The sequence below is a fragment of the Saccopteryx bilineata genome, chromosome 2 (assembly GCF_036850765.1).
Source record: "Saccopteryx bilineata isolate mSacBil1 chromosome 2, mSacBil1_pri_phased_curated, whole genome shotgun sequence".
NCBI lineage: Eukaryota > Metazoa > Chordata > Mammalia > Chiroptera > Emballonuridae > Saccopteryx > Saccopteryx bilineata.
Window position 1 is genome coordinate 348,285,160 of NC_089491.1, and position 20,021 is coordinate 348,305,180.

Below are 20,021 nucleotides of genomic sequence, written 5' to 3' on the forward strand. Positions count from 1 at the left end.
TCTTCTTGTCTGATTGCTGTGGCTAGGACTTCCAGGACTATGTTGAATAAGAGTGGTGAAAGGGGGCACCCCTGTCTTGTTCCTGATCTTAGGGGGATTGTTTTAATTTTTGCCCATTGAGCTTTTTTTTCATTTCCATTTGCATGAAATGTTTTTTTCTATCCTTTTACCTTCAGTCTATGTGCATCTTTTGTTTTAAGATGTGTCTCTTGTAGACAGCATATGTACGGGTCTTGTTTTCTTATCCATGCAGCTAACCTGTGTCTTTCGATTGGATCATTTAATCCATTTACATTTAAGGTTATTGATATGTAGTTGTTTATTGCCATTTTATTCTTTAAAGCTGTATTCCTCTTTTGCTATACTCTTTTCCCACTTTGATCTGTTTACAACAGGCCCCTTAACATTTCCTGAAGCATTGCTTTGGTTGTAATGAATTCCTTGAGTTTTTCTGTCTGGGAAGCTTTTTATTTCTCCTTCAGTTTTAATTGATAGCCTTGCTGGATAAAGTAGTCTTGGTTGTAGGTTCTTTTTTTTTTTTTTTTTTTTTCATTTTTCCGAAGCTGGAAACGGGAGGCAGTCAGACAGACTCCTGCATGCGCCCGACTGGGATCCACCCAGCATGCCCACCAGGAGGCGATGCTCTGCCCCTCTGGGGTGTCGCTCTGTTGCATCCAGAGCCATTCCAGCACCTGAAGCAGAGGCCACAGAGCCATCCTCAGTGCCCAGGCCATCTTTGCTCCAATGGAGCCTTGGCTGTGGGAAGGGAAGAGAGAGACAGAGAGGAAGGAGAGGGGGTGGGGTGGAGAAGCAGATGGGCACCTCTCCTGTGTGCCCTGGCCGGGAATCGAACCCGGGACTCCTGCACGCCAGGCCAATGCTCTACCGCTGAGCCAACCGGCCAGGGCCGGTTGTAGGTTCTTGTTCTCCATTACTTTGAATATTTCTTGCCATTCCCTTCTGGCCTCAAGTGTTTCTGTTGAGAAGTTGGATGTCATCCTTATAGGGGCTCCTTTGTAGGTGATAGCTTTTTTTTCTCTTGCAGCTTTTAATATTTTCTCTTTATCACTTAGCTTTGGTATTTCAATTATGATATGTCTTGGTGTAGGTTTCTTTGGGTTTCTCTTTAATGGAGTTCTTCGTGCTTCTTGAACTTGAGAGAGTTTCTCCTGCATTAATTTAGGCAAGTTTTTGGCTATGATATGATTGAACAAAGTCTCTATCCCTTGTTCTTTCTCTTCTTCTTCAAGAACCCCTATGATACGGATGTTATTTCTCTTCATGTTGTCACAGAGCTCTCTAAAAGTTTCCTCAGACTTTTTGAGTCTCTTTTTCTTTTTTCTTCTCTGCTTTCTTGCCTTCATTCCAGTTGTCCTCCAACTCGCTGATTCAATCCTCAGCTCTATCCATCCTGTTTTTAATTCCTTCCATTGTGGTCTTCATTTCTGATATTGTATTTGTCATCTCCGACTGATTCTTTTTTAATATTTCAATATCCTTTTTTATACTTGCTATTTTTTTATTTAGGTGTTCGTAATGACCATCCATTGTTGTTCTAAGATCCTTAAGCATCCTTACAATCATTATTTTGAACTCTGCATCTGGAAGTTTTGTTATTTCCATATCACTCAGTTCATCCCTGAAGGTTTCTCTTGTGGGTTTTTTTTAATAAAGATTTTATTTATTCATTATAGAGAGGGGAGAGAGAGAGAGAGAGAGAGAAGGGGGGAGGAGCAGAAAGCATCAACTCCCATATGTGCCTTGACCAGGCAAGCCCAGCGTTTTGAACCGGCAACCTCAGTGTTTCCAGATTGACACTTTATCCACTGCGCCACCACAGGTCAGACTGCTCTTGTGGTTTCATTTGGACTGCACTTCTTTGTCTTCTCATTATGTCTGTGTTTGGGGTGTTTTGTTTGTAGAGCTGGTTGAGTCTATGTTTGGTGTTGTCTGCCTCCAGTTTTCCAGGGTCAACATTTGTGCCAGTTCTCTGAGCCCCAATTCCCACAGAATAATCCAAAGAGGGTTAGTGCAGGCAGGTATCACCTAGAATATTTGTGTTTTCTAGGATTTTATATAAATGGAATCATATAGCATGTACTCTTTTATTTTTAGTGTGAGAGAGACAGGAACAGTCAGGAAGGGAGAGAGATAAGAATCATCAACTTATAGCTGCAGCACTCTTAGTTATTGCTTCTCATACATGCCTTGACGGGGGTGGAGGAGGCTCTAGCTGAGCCAGTGACCCCCTTGCTCAAGCCAGTGACTTTAGGCTTCAAGCCAGAGACCTTTGGGCTCAAGCCAGTGACCGTGGAGTCATATCCCACACTCAAGCTGGTGAGTCTGCACTCAACGCAGCGACTTCAGGGTTTCAAACCTCAGTCCTCAGTGTCCCAGGTCGATGCTCTATCCACTGCACTACCATGCGGTCAGGCAGTACGTACTTTTTCTTTCTAATCTGGCTTCAAAATTTTGCTAAGCATAACTATAGTACTTTGAGATTCATATGTGTTGTTGCAGTACCAATAGTTCATTTCTTTTTGTTGTTAGGTAGTATCTGTTGCAAAAAAATACATGATATATACTATAATTTGTTTTTCCATTCATCTGTTGATGGGCATTTGAGATGTTCACAATTTTTGGCTATTACAAATAGATGTGCTATAATCATTTGTATATATCTTTATAACAACATATTCTTTCATTTGTGCAAATCCTGTTGGGTTTTTCACCTTACATGTCTTTCTCATAAGTTACAGCATTCTAGGATTCTAATCTGACATCATGGTTAAGATCACATATTTTAAAAAGACCTAAATGAGAGAACATCCTATCATTATGTAAAAGTAAATAATGTTAAAAAATTAATAATTAAATCTTCTGAGTTACTAATCTTCCAGATGAGCCATTCTCTGCATAATCACAGATGCTGACAGTTTCCCAGAGTACAGAACAGCAAGCAATGGTTTAGAAAAAGTATGAAAGGGAAATGAGAAAAGCAAGAAACATTACACCATCACCTACATAACATAATCACACCTGGGAAATAAGAGCACTTGACTACAATAAGTGCTATTATAATAATTTATCATCTTGCATCACTGAAATAAACCTATCCAGGCATTCATAAGGCAAGTAAGAAAGACAGATGTAACTTTGATTTGGTAGTATTGACAAAGTTCAAATGATGCAATTTGAAAATGACAGAATTCCCAACTATTTTGCAAAAGCTCCTGGTCTGAATTTTAAATAGTAACTTAGCTGTATAAAAAATATCCTTAATGCCTGGCCTGTGGTGGCATAGTGGATAAAGTGTCAACCTGGAACACTGAGGTCACCAGTAGGAAACCCTTGGCTTGCCTGGTCAAGGCACATATGGGACTTGATGCTTCCTGCTCCTCTCCCCTTCTCTCTCTCTTGATCTTCTCTCTAAAATAAATAAAATCTTAAAAAAAATAAAAATATATATAACCTGTTATTAAAAACTATATATCCTTAAACATCCATTCTAAATAGCTGCTTAAGAATAATGCCTCCATACTCCAGCCACTTTAATTTCTGAACCACTCTGTTATGACTGAGGCTGCTAGTGGTGTTTATGAGTCATTCTTTTTTTTTTTTTAACAGAGACAGAGAGTCAGAGAGAGAGGGATAGATAGACAGGAACGGAGAGAGATGAGAAGCATCAATCATCAGTTTTTTATTGCGACACCTTAGTTGTTTATTGATTGCTTTCTCATATGTGCCTTGACTGTGGGGCTCAGCAGACCGAGTAACCCCTTGCTCAAGCCAGCGAGCTTGGGTCCAAGCTGGTGAGCTCTGCTCAAACCAGATGGGCCCACGCTGAAGCTAGCGACCTTGGGGTCTCGAACCTGGGTCCTCCACATCCCAGTCTGATGCTTTATCCACTGCACCACCGCCAGGTCCGACTATGAGTCATTCTTTAGCAATGTAGGCTCCTGGTGATTCTTCTATGATAAGACAGCCAGGATATTGTGAAGATAGTGAGCTCTTAGAATGGGGAAGTTAAGCTCCTGCCTGCCTGTCCTCAAACTATAAGGGATGATTTCTGATGATAAAAATTCTACTGAAATATACTTCAATTAAATATATATATTTTAAAACTTTAAAACCTCAAAATGAAATCTTTTCAGACTTGTGATGTGAGAAAAGAAGATTTTTAGAAGTTCAACAATATACTTTATAGGTTCTGTTTTTGACTTTATGTGTTTTTATGTATTTTGGGAGAACGAAACAATCACTTGAGGAACACAAGCCTTCCCCTATGTTTGAAAAGATATATACATGTATATCACCCAAACACAAAAGAGCACCTCAGTCAAAGAAGATGAATGGAAAATTTAAATACCATTAGAGCAGAATTTACTTTCATTTCAATATATACACCAGTAAAATGGTCATTGTTTTAAAAATAAAAAACCTTACCTGCTACTGAATTTGGTCGTGGCATAAGATACAGAGGAATAGACTGTACTGATTGTGATAAAACTGTTTCCAAATTCCTCTCTGGGATCTTATTCAGACTATAGGTGGAAGCTGTCATGTTTTCATCCACTCGGTATAAACAGGAATCCATGCTGGATTTTTGAGACTGCCACGGTTTTAGGTTTCCTCCAGATCCTAATTCTTTACAGCTTTCTCCAACGTATTTTGTGCGTTCTATATTTTCAGAATAGCTTGTTAATGTAGCTAGAAAAAAAATAAAACAAATTAAAAACATACAAACAAATCCAGGAGATTAATCTGTTTACTATTATCCAAATTCAAGAATAGATAATATTAGTAATATTATTTTTAAAGTTACTGATGATCTTTGTCATTTCCACCGTGAAATTTAAATAACTGAAACCAAAATATTCGTATCTCTCACATATTGTCTTGCATCTCTTATTTTAAATAGGTCCTGGCTAGTTGGCTCAGTGGTAGAGCGTCGGCCTGGCGTGCGGAAGTCCCGGGTTCGATTCTCGGCCAGGGCACACAGGAGAGGCGCCCATCTGCTTCTCCACCTCTCCCCCTCTCCTTCCTCTCTGTCTCTCTCTTTTCCCCTCCCGCAGCCGAGGCTCCATTGGAGCAAAAGATGGCCTGGGCGCTGGGGATGGCTCCTTGGCCTCTGCCCCAGGCGCTAGAGTGGCTCTGGTCACGACAGAGTGATGCCCCGGATGGGCAGAGCATCGCCCCCTGGTGGGCATGCCGGGTGGATCCCGGTCGGGCACATGCGGGAGTCTGTCTGACTGCCTTCCTGTTTCCAGCTTCAGAAAAATACAAAAAAAAAAATCTGTTAAATAAAATCAAGCAAATTCATATATCAATGCTAAAGGACTGAGACAGCCTATCAATGCTAAAAATTTTAGACTTTCATCAGAATTTCATATAATTGTCATGAATTACTGGACAACTAAGGTCTCAAAAATATCTTTATATTTATACTCTTCTTATTCTATATTTTACCTCATTTAAATTTATTTTCTGGGCCTTGATATGTAACAGAGAATTAGAAAAAAGAAACAGTTCCTAAGGAGAATCTCATAGAGGAGAAAGAATCTGTTCAAATAAGGCAGTAATACAGGGCCTTCTTGTTTGCATACTTAATTGTAGCTCTAATCCTACCTAGTCCCTTAAGCAGTGGTCGGCAAACCCATTAGTCAACAGAGCCAAATATCAACATTACAATGATTGAAATTTCTTTTGAGAGCCAAATTTTTTAAACTTAAACTATATAGGTAGGTATATTCCTTATCGAAGTAGCACCTGCATGTGGTATTTTGTGGAAGAGCCACATTCAAGGGGCCAAAGAGCAGCATGTGGCTCGCGAGCCACAGTTTGCCAAAACCACTGCCTTAATGAAATCAAAAATTGAAAAGGCTTCTAGAACTTGTCTGAGTCTTACCACTAATTATAAACAGGAAAATTTCCATCAACTCTATTGTAGAAATGGAAGGACTCAATACATTAAAATCTATATTATAAAAATCTTAGCAATAATTATAGAACAAAAATAAAGTGTCATCCTAGGAGTTTTTTGTTGTTGTTGTTGCTGTTTTTAAATGTTTATTTTTTATTGATTTTACCAAGAGAGGAAGGAAGAGAGAGAGATAGTAACAGCAATCTATTCCTGTATATGCCTTCACTGGGGAACAAAACAGTAATCTCTGCACTTTGGGAAGATGCTCTAACCAACCGAGCTATCCGGCCAGGGCCAGGAGAATTTTTATACATTAGTTCATATTTTCTTCCTACATTTTAAATATATCTGTTGTTAAAAGAAGAGAGCTAAGTTTATGAGGTAATTTCCATGATTCTTTTTAGTGAGGTTTTGTCTTTGGAAATTTAAATGGAGTTCCAGACTTTGGAATAACAGGGAAGAGGATGGATTACAAAGGAAGACACTCCTGTTGCCTTCCAGTTTAGCAGCTCTACATGGTCATATGCCTTTCTTGCATCTGAGAATTACATGGTGCCAACTGGTCTCTGAATCCTCACTAATATTAGGGAGCCCAGTTGCATGGCAACACCTTCCTGTCCACTCCATCAATGTGGGCAGTCGCCATTAGGCTTCTGAAAATGCCAGTGGTCCCCACCTCCACCCACTTAGTCAAGAGTTTCTTTTTAAATGTTCCTATTATTCCTTTTATATATTGCTGGATTCAATCTGTTAGAATTCTGTTAAGGACTTTTAGGTCTATGTTCATTGCAAACATTGATTTAGTTTACTTAGCATGTAATGTCTTTGTCTAGTTTGGTCTCAGGGTAATGTTGGCCTCATAAAGTTTTCTGTTCATTTTAACTTCCTAGAGCAGTTTGTGTAGAAATGATATTATTCCTTCAGCTTTGAGAAGGTAGCAATGGATTTCATTATTTTCAATACTTCAAATAATTTATAAATAATAACATGCTTATTGGTGACTAGTAACTGAAACATCAAGCTCCAGCCCTGGTCAGGTAGCTGAGTTAGTTAGAGCATCATTCTGATATGCCAAGGTTTTGGGTTTGATCCCCAGTCAGGGCACAAACAAGAATCAACCAATAAATGCATGAATAAGTGGAATAACAAATCAGTGTCTCTCTCTTTCCCTCTCTTAAATAAAAACAAAACAAAACAATATAAAATAAAACATCAAGCTTCTGTAAGTTTAGTTGGAATAGTATCAAGGATGACAGTACTAGTTTACAAATTTTGAACAGAAGCTTTCACAGAGATACACTATTTGTTTGACAAATTAAAAATTAGAACTACAGTATTAAAAAATGAATACAATGATGTTAAAAATATTTTTCAAAAATAGAAGATCTATCAAACAAAATTATGAAAGTCCTGATTGATGGTGGAAAGTTGTCAGCAATTAAGTTAATTTGTGGCACAAAGACAGAATAATTCAGTGGCCCATGGACCCTATTAAATTATTCAAATACTAAATTTTATAATAAGAAGGGGGTTGGGAAAAGGGTGTAAAAAAGGACAAATATAAGGTGACAGAAAATGCTTTGACTTTGGGTGATGGGTATATACAACATAATCAACAGTTCAAATGCTACAGAAATGTTTACTTGAAACCTATGTACTCTTATTGATCAATGTCACCCTGTTAAAGTTAATTTTCTAAATAAAATTTAAAAATTAAAAAATGTTTCATAGTAAGGAAAGGTATTTATGGTCATGGTAGATAAAAGCAAAGACAAGAAAGACATCTAGTTTTCCTAATGTAAGAAGAACACTGATTTCATTTTGCGCCCCTACTGTGCTATATATTTGCATAAACCAAACCTGTTATTATATAGTTCGCTTGTTTTTCAAAAATGAAGCCTAGAATAGTCCTTGCTCCTTCTCATTAGAAAAGGATTCTTCATTTCCCCAAACTTACCTCACCTTCATTTGTCTGACTCCCCTGAACATGTATACAACGAGCAGTAAGTATAAGAATTGAGAAACTCTGAAAACCCCACTAGTGTAGTGAGGAAGGAGCTTTTTTGGAACCACTTCTTTTGATAGATACATGTAAATTTACAGGAAGAAGTAGAAAAAACCTTTTTCTATCCCCCCCTTCATTTATAGGTAATACCTTTAAAAAAGTGGTTAAGCAGGGAGAAATAAAAATAGCTATCTTTATTTTCTCTCTCTAGCATCATTAAAAAGAAACATATTTTAGAGATACATCTCAACAACTGAAAAGCAGATTTTTTGAAAACTGTAAGCTTGTATAATTTTTAAAAAAAGAAAAACAAAGACATAAAATGATTAACATATAAACCAACTCACCAATAATGCCACTATCTCTGCTTTCTAGGGTGGAGGTTGGACTAGTGACAGCCCCGTAGCTGCAATCCTTGGCTGTTGCATTTGTACTGACTGGTGGGAGGGTAGAGCAGGGGCTACTGGCTGGTGGGGAGGCAGTGCTGCTAGTCAAGGTGGAACAGGGACTTATCTGCTGGGTAATTGCTGAGGTCTGAAAAATTAGAATAAAAAATAAATAAGATAAACAGATCAATTTTTAAAGTAAATCATATCTTATGGTAAAATATAATATTGGATGGGAATTAAAAAAAGAAAATCTATATGCAGCTTTTACATTTATTAGGTTCTATTTGTTTTTGCTTTATATGATAAAAGATTCTGTGTTCTACACTTAAGGTAAAACAAAACGAGCGAAGACTGGCCAGTTTTTCTGCCTAAGAAATTTTCAGTAACAAGTATTTTTTTTTTTTAGTATTTTCTGCTTTACTCAATCCCTCCCCCAACCCCCATTAACAGCTGTCAGCCTGCTTTCCATGTATGAGTTTGTCTCTATTTTGCTTGTAAGTTCATTTTGTACATTAGATTACACATATGACTGAAACCATATGATATTTGTCTTTCTATGCTAGCTTATTTCACTTAGCATAATGCTCTCCATGTCTATTCATGCTGTCACAAAAGATAAGATTTCCTTTTTTCTGGCTGAGTTGTATTCCACCATGTAAATGTACCACAGCTTTTGTATCCACTCATCTATTAATGAACACTTGGGATATTGTAAATAACGCTGCAAAGAACATAGGTGTACATATATTGTTTCAACTTAGTATTTTGGGTTTCTTCAGATAAATTTCCAGAAATGGAATCATGTAATATTTTCTTACAATCCTTTGTCTTTCTTTGATGTCAGTTGTTACTTTTCCTCTTTTATCTCTGATTATATTTATTTGGGTCCTCTCTCTTTTTTCTTGATGATTCTGGTTAAAGGCTTGTCAATTTTGTTTATCTTTTCAAATAACCAGCTTTTGGTTTCACTGATCTTTTGTGCTTTTTTTTAAGAGTCCATTTCATTTATTTCTGCTCTGATCTTTATTATTTCTTTCCTTCTGTTCACAATGGGCTTTGTTTCTTGTTTTTTTTCAAGTTCCTTTAGGTGTAAAGTTAGATTGTTTAATCTGAGGTTTTTCTTGTTTCTTAAGATAGGCCTATAATGTTATAAATTCCCTCTTAGAACTGCTTTTGCTGTTTCCCATAGATTTTTGGGTTGTTGTGTTCTCATTTTCATTTGTTTCCAGGTATCTTTTGATTTTTCCTTGATCTCATTATTAAACCATTCATTGGCAGTAATACGTTATTTAGCCTCATGTCTTGGTGTGTTTTTCAGTTTCTTCTTGTGATTGAGTTCTAGTTTCACTCCATTATGGTCACAGAAGAATGCTTGATATGGTTTCATTCTTCTTAAATTTATTGTCCTAACGTGGTCTCTCTTAGAAAATGTTCCGTGTGCTTGAAAAGAATGTATATTCTGCTGCTTTGGGGTGAAATGCTCTGAAAATATCAATTAAATCAATTTAATCTAGTGTGTCATTTAAGGCCACTGTTTGATTTTCTGTCTGGAAGATCTATCTATTGCTATCAGTGGGGTGTTAAAATCCCCTCCTACGACTGTTTTACTATCAGTCTTTCCCTTTATGTCCATCAAGATTTGTTGTATATATTTAAGTGCTCCTATGTTGGGTGCATAAATGTTTACAGAGTGATATCCTCTTGTCAGATTGCTACCTTTACCGTTATGCAGTATCCTTCTTTGTCTCTTGCAAAGGCTATATATAGCCTTTGTTTTAAAGTCTATTTTGTCAGATAAAGTATTGCTACCCAGCTTTTTTTCCTTTCCATGTGCATGAAATATAAGCAATTTATTTTCATGAGTACTTTGTTTGGCTCAGAAGAAAGTCACCAAATGAACATGACCTCCTAGTTTTTAATAATCTTCCTAGACTAGAATTTCTGACGATCAACAGAGCTTCTTTCTTCTGGTTCCATGATAGTTTTATGGTATACTATACTCCAAGAAGGCTATCATTTAGCTTTATTACTAATACTTTACATTTGTTTAATGCTTTACAGTTAAAAAAAGTTATTTCATCTAATCCTTTATCAACTAAGTATGAGACCTATTATTATTTATCTCAGTTAAGAAATGTGAAAAAGTATGAACGTTATGAAGTAATTTCCCTCAAATCATACAGTTCCCACATATATTTAAATACTTATTGCATATTATTTTATACCTTCTATTTATATCACATTTTACAGCTCACAAAGTATTTTCATATTCATGATTTAACTTGATTCTCTCAATCTTGTCAGGTGTTGTTAGTTCATATTACACTGGAATAGTGTAATATCGCTATTAAGAATATGGGTTACAAAAGCAGACCGCCTGGATTTAAATATTATTAAACTACTTTCTGGCAGTGTATTTCCATTTTTTTTCAAATTTTATAATTTTTATTTATGCATTTCCATTTTTAAAAAAGCTCTATTTTCATTTTTATTTTCTTAATTAAGGGAGAGCAGGGGAGGCAGAGAGACAGATTCCCACATGTGCCCTGACCAGGATCCAACTGGCAAGCCCCCTATGGGGCAAGGCTCTGCCCATTGAGGGTGTCACTCTGTTACTCAGAAACTGAGCTATTTTTAATGCCTGAGGTAGACCATAGAGCCATCCTCAGCATGCAGGGTGAGCCAATTGAGCCATGGTTGTGGGTGTGGGGAGAGTGGTGAAGCAGATGGTCACTTTTCCTGTGTGCCTTGACCAGGAATTGAACCTGGGACATTCACAAGCGGGGCTGATGCTCTACCACTGAGCAAACTGGCCAGGGCTCCATTTTTTTTATATCTAAAAGTTAGAATATAAATGAACCCTACCACATTGGGTTGTGAGGAAGCTTAAACATATATATGTCAATTTTGCTTTTTGGCTTATTTGCTCATTATTTTTTCTCATTCATTCAATAAATGAATCAAAACTTTAACGTGGCTTCTTAAAGTTAAGAATGAAACTAAAAGATGTTTCATAAACTGAACAAAAACAGTGACTGTAGAAAATTAAGTGGTATTTCCCGGCCTCAAAAGGCATTCAGCAATTGGGATTATTCTTCTCTACACCCCACCCCCCCCTACACACACACACACTCTCTCTCTTACCTTGTAACATTTTTCCTTTCCTGAAATAATAGGTTGATTCATCCCATGTTTCACAGAATTGCTGACAAGTAGTTTACCTGATTTTCATCCTGCACTTCCATGTTGTATTGGTCACCTGGCTGAACTTCCGTGACTTTCTCTCCAAGGAGGAAACCCAGACGTGTCATGAGTGTGTTTGCTGCCTCATCTACAGATGGAGGGGGACCAAGTTCCTGTTCAGCATCACCTAAAACAGGAAGACATTAAAACATGAATCTTTCAAAATAAAAGCCAATTTCTGCAATTATTATCACATTTAGTTTGGTCATTTCCTTTGTTTTTATATTCTAAATCCAAAATAACAGAGTCTTTGCCTAGAACCTTACTTTCCCACATTTACATATTATAATTGATATATAGTCTACTCAGATTATCCTCTATTTACTTACTTGAAATGAGTTGGAGAAAATGTTTTCCTAACTTACTGAACAGAAAAAGTTTGGCAGTTATCTTTCTAATACTGTCCTCACCTTTGGGTCTAATTCCTGGCCACAATTACCACCTTTATTCAGATTCTTTTTCCCCCCTTACAGTTTTGGGTAAATATTCTTTCTTATTTTGAAATTAGTTCAAACTTACAAAAAGTTTCAAAAATAATACAAAGAATATTTTTTTCCTTAATGATTTGAAAAGTACTGACATGATGTCCCATCATCCCTAATAGTATGTATTTCCAATAAACAAGGACATTCTCTTACATAGCCACAGTAGCACAGAAATCAGGAAACTCACATATTACATTATTATGACCTCATGCACAGACCCATTTAAATTTTCACATTTGTCCCAGTAATGCCCTTTCTAGCAAAAGGATCCAACAATTCAGGATTATGCAATGCATTTAGTTCCCAGTTCTCTTTTATTTCTTTTGATCTGGAACAGTTTTTCAGTTTTTTCTTAACTTTCATGACATTGACACTTTTGAAGATTCTAGGTCAGTTGTTTTGCACAATGCTCCTCAATTAGAATTTATCTCATGTTACCTCTTGATTTGATTTAGGTCATGCATTTTTGGCAGAAATATCACTAAAGTATTGCTCTGTTAACTTTGATCACTTAGTTATGCTAGTATTTGCCAGAGTTTGGTACTCCAAAATTACACACAGTCAGTAGGAAAACAAGTGTCCAACCTGTTATTTCTGAGGATTCTTAGAATGACTTTTAATTTCTGACTTACAATGATGCATTTTTAGTCTTTGGGATTATTCTTCTTGAATATGGGCCTGTTTCTACACCATTGTATTCTGCTATAATCTTTTCAGTGTTCAACCTTAGTCCTATGGTGAAGGATAGACAGGACTTTATGAGGATTGTATTGCATGTGTCAAAGATGGGGGATCATATTAAGGCACAAAAGTTAAATAAAACTAAAACTATGATACATCTCAGGTTTTTCACAGATTATCTTTTGTTAATTACAATAAAAGCACATATCTGTATTAACTTTATGCCAGGTACTGTTTCTAAGTATTTTATATGTGTTAACTCATTTAATTATCACAACCACCCTAGAGGCAGGCACTCTTATCCCCAGTTCATAAATATGGAAAGTGAAGCATAGAAGAGGTAAGTAACCTTCCCAAATTCATATGGCTGGTAAGGGCTAAACCAGGCCATCTGGATCTAGAACTCAAGCTCTTAACCCCTAGGTTATACTATCATCCTTGACTCTAGTTTTTCACCAAGATGCTGGGGATCACTCTATTTTCTCCCTATCCATGGTATTTGCTCAAACTCTTAAAAGTTCTCTTAAATCCTCATACCAATATTTTACCTATTTTTTCATTTCATCCGTGACCATCCAGGCAATGTGAAGAAAGAGGGTGTCATCATAAGCAAACAAGCCCAATTAAGGAACACCCCCTCCCTAAACAAAGGTTGTACTTTTTATTTTTTTTTATTTTATTTATTCATTTTAGAGAGGAGAGAGAGAGAGAGAGGAGAGAGAGACAGGGGGGAGGAGCTGGAAGCATCAACTCCCATATGTGCCTGACCAGGCAAGCCCAGGGTTTTCAATCCAGCGACCTCAGCATTTCCAGGTCGATGCTTTAGCCACTGTGCCACCACAGGTCAGACCTTTTTAAAATTTATTTTATTTTATTTTATTTTATTTAAAAGGTAGTACTTTCTTTGAGTGGAATTCTGCTGTGACTTCTTTAATAATGATAAATTAGGAATATAATAAACTAAACAAGATGGCTCGTAGGGTATTAAAAAATCACTGTGATATATTACACAAAATAAGTCATATAGCATCCATACATTATACTTAATAAAACTATTTAAATGTACAGTTCTTTGTTTTATTTTGGCTATTTGTGAGAAGTGTGTTTATATATTAGGCTTTGCTCCCAAGAACACTGAATGAGAAATACAGCATCATTAAAACTAAAGGATTCTAAAATTTACATGGAAATGAGAGGTCCAGGAATACTAAAGAAAACTTGAAGACAGACTTCTATTACTTAACATCAAGATTTAATATAATGCTAAAGTAATTAAGACAGACTTCAACTGACATAGCATAAATAAAGAGACCAATGGAACAGAATGAAGAATCTAGATACAAACCTATACTTACTTATTTAGAAACATGGTGCCACTGCAATATTTTGGTAACAGACTGGTATTTTCAATAATTAGTGATGGATTAATATGATATGAATAAAAAATAAACCTGTTCCTACCTCATATCAAAATCACACACACAAAAATCAGTTCCTACCTACACACAAAAATCAATTCCAGATAGAATATAGATTTATTATGAAAGGTAAACCAATATATTTTCTGGAAGATAACCTAATAGAATATCTTCATGATCTAAGACCAGGCAAAGTTTCTTCAATAGGACCCAAAAGGCAGTAACCATAAAATAAAAGATTGGTAAAGTGAAGTGTAACAATGTGAAAAACTTCTGTTCATTAAAGATACTATTCAGATGTTTAAAAAGCAAGCCATAGAGTGGGAAAAGATATCTTTAATTCATATATCCAAGAAAGAACTTGTATCTAGAATGTATAAAGAATCTGTACAAATGAATAAGAAAAATAAAGAAAATCCAATTTTAAAATGAAAAATATTTATACAGGAATTTACAAGAGGATATCTAAGTGACCAATAATCATATGAAAAGCTCTTCAACATTATTGGGAAATAATAAAATTACACTGAGATATCACTACGTATGTGTAGTGCAGAACAACACACACACACACACACACACACACACAAAAACCCACCTGACAATATGGGGTAAAAAAGCACTTAAATACTGCTATGTTGGTGTGAATGTAAATTGGTAACATAAAATCTGGAAAAACATACTGAACATACTGAAAACTTTATGACCCAGCATATCCACTACCAGGTAGCCACTAAAAGGAGAGGTATACATAGGTGTATCAAAATGTATGGAACAAATATTTGTAGAATTGTTCATAATAACCAAAAATGAAAATGTCCAACAGTAGATATACAATGAAATATGAGAGCAATAAAAGAGAATCTCTTAAACATACTATTGAACCAAAGAAGGGAGATTCAAAAGAATACATACTAAATTATTTCATTTATGTAAAGTTTGAAAACTGGTAAAAGAAATAATTGATAATGGCAATCAGAATAGTGGTTATGCTTTTAGGGAGTGGATATTGATGCAGAAGAAGTATGAGAAAGTTGAATTGCTGGTAATGTTCTATTCTTTATTTAGGTAGTGTTATATGCTTGTGTTCATTTCATAAAATTTTATAGCTCCATAATTATGATTTGTATACTTCTGTACTTGTATTTTAATTTTAAAAAATTATAGAAAATATATTAAGGACAAAGGACACTGGGTTTGAAAATGAAACATAATGCCCACTTTTTTCCTCCAAGAAAGAATTCTATTAATTATTTTTAAAAAAGGAATAATGAGTAGGACGCCAGAGTAATGGCGGGGTAGGAAGCGATACCGATAAATCTCCCCCAAAACTCAACAAGATCTTCAACCAGAAACAGAAAAACCTATCCTTGGAGCCTCCAGATGTTTTGCAATACACCCGAAGGTATGATCGAGCGAAAAACTGGCTAAATATATAACCAAACCCTGAAGGAAATACGGAGTAAGAAATGCTCCACCTTCCTCACTAACCTAAACAGGGCGGTTTTCTCTGGGATCTGTGAATATAGAAACTGAGGCGGGCAAAGGGGGTGAATAGATCCAGGCCGCGGCACAAATGGCTGAACCAGGCTGTGGCACGGAGATCCAAGCCGAGGAAAAACTGTTCCTGTGGCAACCCGGGCAATACAAGCTAACACTTGCGCCAAACCCAGACAAAGAAAGACAAGTGGGGCAGCCATTTTACCCGATCTCCTGGTCGGCGCGCACAGATAGTGGGTGAGAGATTTCTTCCAAAGCCCCAGGAGTGGGTGCCCGTGTTACCCCACAGAGAGGCAGAGTGTGTGGGCCGAAAGCGGAATCTCTGGGCAGCCCCAGCGCCCTGGGAAAGCCGCGCACGGGAGGGAGCGAGAACTAATTCCAACGGTGGAACTTTTCCGTGCTGCTGGGGGTTTCACTCAGCGACCGGGAAACATGGCCGGCCTGATATCCTGGTCTGCGCGCGCAGATAGCGAGAGATTCCTCCGAGTGCCTTGGCAGTGCGCGCCCGTGTTGTCGCACAGAGGGGCAGAGTCAGGGGCCTTTGTGTGGGCCAAAGCGGAATCTCGGGCCGCCCCAGCGCCTTGCAAAAGCCGCGCACAAGGACGGAGCGAGAGCCAATTCCAACGCTGGAACTTTTTCATGCGGTTGGGGGTTTCACTCAGAGCGTGAGACTGCCGGCCGGATATCCTGGTCTGCGCACAGATAGTGAGCGAGAGTTTCCTCCAAGCGCACCGGGAGTGGGCGCCCGCCTGTGTTACTGGACAGAGTGGCAGAGTCAGAGGTCTTTGAGTGGGCGGAAACCCCGCCTGATTAGGCTAGCAGCTCGGACTGACTGAACCTTACCCAGAACCCTGTGCTGAGTGGAAATAGAGTGGGGAGCTGCCAGCTCTTTGAGCCTCTTACTATCCAGGCAGAGGCAGCAGCAACCCCATAGCTGGATTATCAGGCTACTAATTGAGGAAGGAAAGACTAGGAGAAAGGCTCCAGGAACACGGACTCTCTCACTGTCGGAGCCTATAAATGCTAATGAGCCTCGACTGCCAACAAGACTAAAGCACAATACATGACATCACCATAGAGACTTATCAACTGCAAACCTCTACCTGAGCGTGCCAAAGGGGCAGAACCCAGGGTACAGAGTCACTGACCAGGAAGAGGGAGAGAAAAGAAAAAGCAAGAAGATAACCTCTCAAAATCAAGAATAATCTGCAGACTTTATAACCTATCCCATTTTATTATATTTGTTTGTTTGTTTCTCTTATCTTCATTCTTGATATGTATTTTTTCCTCCTCCAATTTGGCCGATTAACTCTCTGCTGGTGTTACTCTCTCCTCTCCTTGAACTACACTACCCATAAGTGTTACATCTCCCATTATCTTTTCTTTCCTCTTCCTTTCTCTCTATGAAGGTTGCACTCCAAAACCCTTAACTCTCTCTCTCTCTCCTCTTTTTTCTTTTTTCTTCTTTTAGTGGTTCCCTCTTTTTTTCTCTCTCTCTTTCTTTTCTCCCTCTATATTAATTTCTTCCTTTCTCCTTTACATCTCCTCTCATTCAAACCTCAATAACAAACAAATTATCTTATCTGAGACTCAAACTTATGTTTGTGGCATTTTGGGGGGTTTTTACTTCACCTTTTTAACTCACTAGTAGTGCTCCCATCCCTGGCTCTCCATTTTATCTAGTTCTTGTTCCACTAAATACAATAGTAATTTTTTAATTTGTCCCCCCATTTCTCTGTTTCCCTCTTATTCCTCTGATTATAACTCTTAGTCAACCAACACCTAAAAGCAAATCATTTTATTCTTTACCCAAATTTTTTCACTATTTGCTTTTTGTGGGTCCATACCCCCTTCTTTTTTTTTTTTGACCCTTTATTACTTTTCCCCAATTCAGGCCCTCCATCACAGGCATTGTTTGTTATAATTCACAGTCCACCACAAGATTTTCTCAAGAAAGAGGGGAGAGGAGAGAAAAAAAGGGGGGGGGGAAATAATTTCCTTTTTAAAAAAATTTTTATTTTATTTTTCTTTAATTCATTATTAATTTTTTTAAAAAACCAACTCTTTTTGATTTTTTATTTTTTTAAATTTTTATTCTTTATTAAATCTCATTAATACTATCAACAAAACCACCCTCAGATGCCATTAAGGAAGAGAAAATCGAATATCATGGATACAAAAGAAAGAGAGGTAACACAGCTAGATGAGGAAAAATCTATGGAGAAAAAATTTAATATATTGGAAACCTTGGAGCTAAATGAAAGAGAATTCAAGATAGAAATCCTAAAAATCCTCCGAGATATACAAGAAAACACAGAAAGGCAACTTAGCTCAGAAAACAACTCAATGAACACAAAGAATATATGTCCAAGGAAATTGAAACTATAAAAACAAATCAAACACAGATGAAAAACTCAATTCATGAGCTGAAAAACGAAGTAACAAGCTTAGCTAATAGAACAGGTCAGATAGAAGAGAAGATTAGTGAAATAGAAGACAAGCAACTTAAGGCACAACAGAGAGAAGAAGAGACTCAAAAATTAAAAAAAAAATGAGATAGCCCTACAAGAATTATCTGACTCCATCAAAAAGAATAACATAAGAATAATAGGTATATCAGAGGGAGAAGAGAGAGAAAATGGAATGGAGAACATACTCAAACAAATAATAGATGAGAACTTCCCAAGCCTGTGGAAAGAACTAAAGCCTCAAGTTCAAGAAGCAAACAGAACTCCGAGTTTTCTTAACCCCAACAAACCTACTCCAAGGCGTATCATAATGAAATTGGCACAAACCAACAACAAAGAAAAAATTCTCAAGGCAGCCAGGGAAAATAAGAATACAACATATAAAGGAAGGCCCATTAGATTATCATCAGATTTCTCAGCAGAAACTCTACAAGCTAGAAGAGAGTGGACCCCAATATTTAAAGCCCTGAAAGAGAGGAACTTTCAGCCACGAATACTAACCCATCAAAGCTATCCTTCAAATATGAAGGAGAAATAAAAACACTCACAGATACAGAAAAGATGAGGGAATTTATCATCAGAAAACCCCCACTCCAGGAATTACTAAAGGGGGTTCTCCAATCAGATACAAAGAACAAAAAAAAAACAAAACAGAGCCAGAACAACAAAAAGAAAGGGGGGGAGAAGATGGAGATTAACAGTAGCAAAGGACGATGGAGTGCAAAAGTACTCACAAAATAATTCGCTACAATGAACAGGGTAGGAACCCTTTTCATTACTTAAAGGTAACCACCATTGAAAAAACCACCACAGAAGCACATGAGAAAAAAAAGATAGCAATAGAGGAAAGATGTATGGAATACAACCAAATAAAAACAAAAGATAGAAAAACGAAAGAGAAGGATCAAACAAGACACAAAAGTAACAGAAAGCAAGATATAAAATGGTAATAGGGAACCCACAAGTGTCAATAATTACACTAAATGTAAACGGATTAAACTCACCAATAAAAAGGCAAAGAGTAGCAGAATGGATTATAAAAGAAAATCCAACTGTATGCTGCCTACAGGAAACTCATCTAAGTAACAAGGATAAAAACAAATTCAAAGTGAAAGGCTGGAAAACAATACTCCAAGCAAATAACATCCAAAAAAGAGCAGGCGTAGTAATACTCATATCTGATAATGCTGACTACAAGATAGCAAAAGTACTCAGAGAGAAAAATGGCCATTTCATAATGGCTAAGGGGACACTGAATCAAGAAGAAGATATAACAATTCTTAATATATATGCACCAAACCAAGGAGCACCAAAATATATAAGACAGCTACTTATTGATCTTAAAACAAAAACTGACAAAAATACAGTAATACTTGGAGACCTCAATACACCGCTGACGGCTCTAGATCGGTCATCCAAACAGAGAATCAACAAAGACATAGTGACCTTAAACAAAACACTAGAGCACCTGGATATGATAGACATCTACAGGACATTTCATCCCAAAGTGACTGAGTATACATTTTTCTCCAGTGTACATGGATCATTCTCAAGAACTGACCATATGTTGGGCCACAAAAACAACATTAGCAAATTCAGAAAAATTGAAGTTGTACCAAGCATATTTTCTGATCATAAAGCCTTGAAACTAGAATTCAACTGCAAAAAAGAGGAAAAAAATCCCACAAAAATGTGGAAACTAAACAACATACTTTTAAAAAATGAATGGGTCAAAGAAGAAATAAGTGCAGAGATCAAAAGATATATACAGATTAATGAAAATGACAATACGACATATCAGAATCTATGGGATGCAGCAAAAGCAGTGATAAGAGGGAAGTTCATATCACTTCAGGCCTATATGAACAAACAAGAGAAAGCCCAAGTGAACCACTTAACTTCACACCTT

General features: G+C 37.0%; 1 protein-coding gene across 7 annotated transcripts in view; it reads right to left on the bottom strand.

The window, feature by feature from the left end:
- The window catches only part of TANC2 (tetratricopeptide repeat, ankyrin repeat and coiled-coil containing 2), a 398,932-nt gene that overhangs the window by 156,847 nt on the left and 222,064 nt on the right, over positions 1-20,021 (bottom strand). For all 7 annotated transcript variants that reach the window (XM_066262672.1, XM_066262671.1, XM_066262670.1 and 4 more), the window contains 3 exons: positions 11,539-11,687; positions 8,276-8,462; positions 4,447-4,710 (listed from right to left, as the gene is read on the bottom strand). In XM_066262672.1, coding sequence (XP_066118769.1) covers positions 4,447-4,710; positions 8,276-8,462; positions 11,539-11,687 — 600 coding nt within the window. The remainder of the gene's footprint in view (positions 1-4,446; positions 4,711-8,275; positions 8,463-11,538; positions 11,688-20,021) is intronic.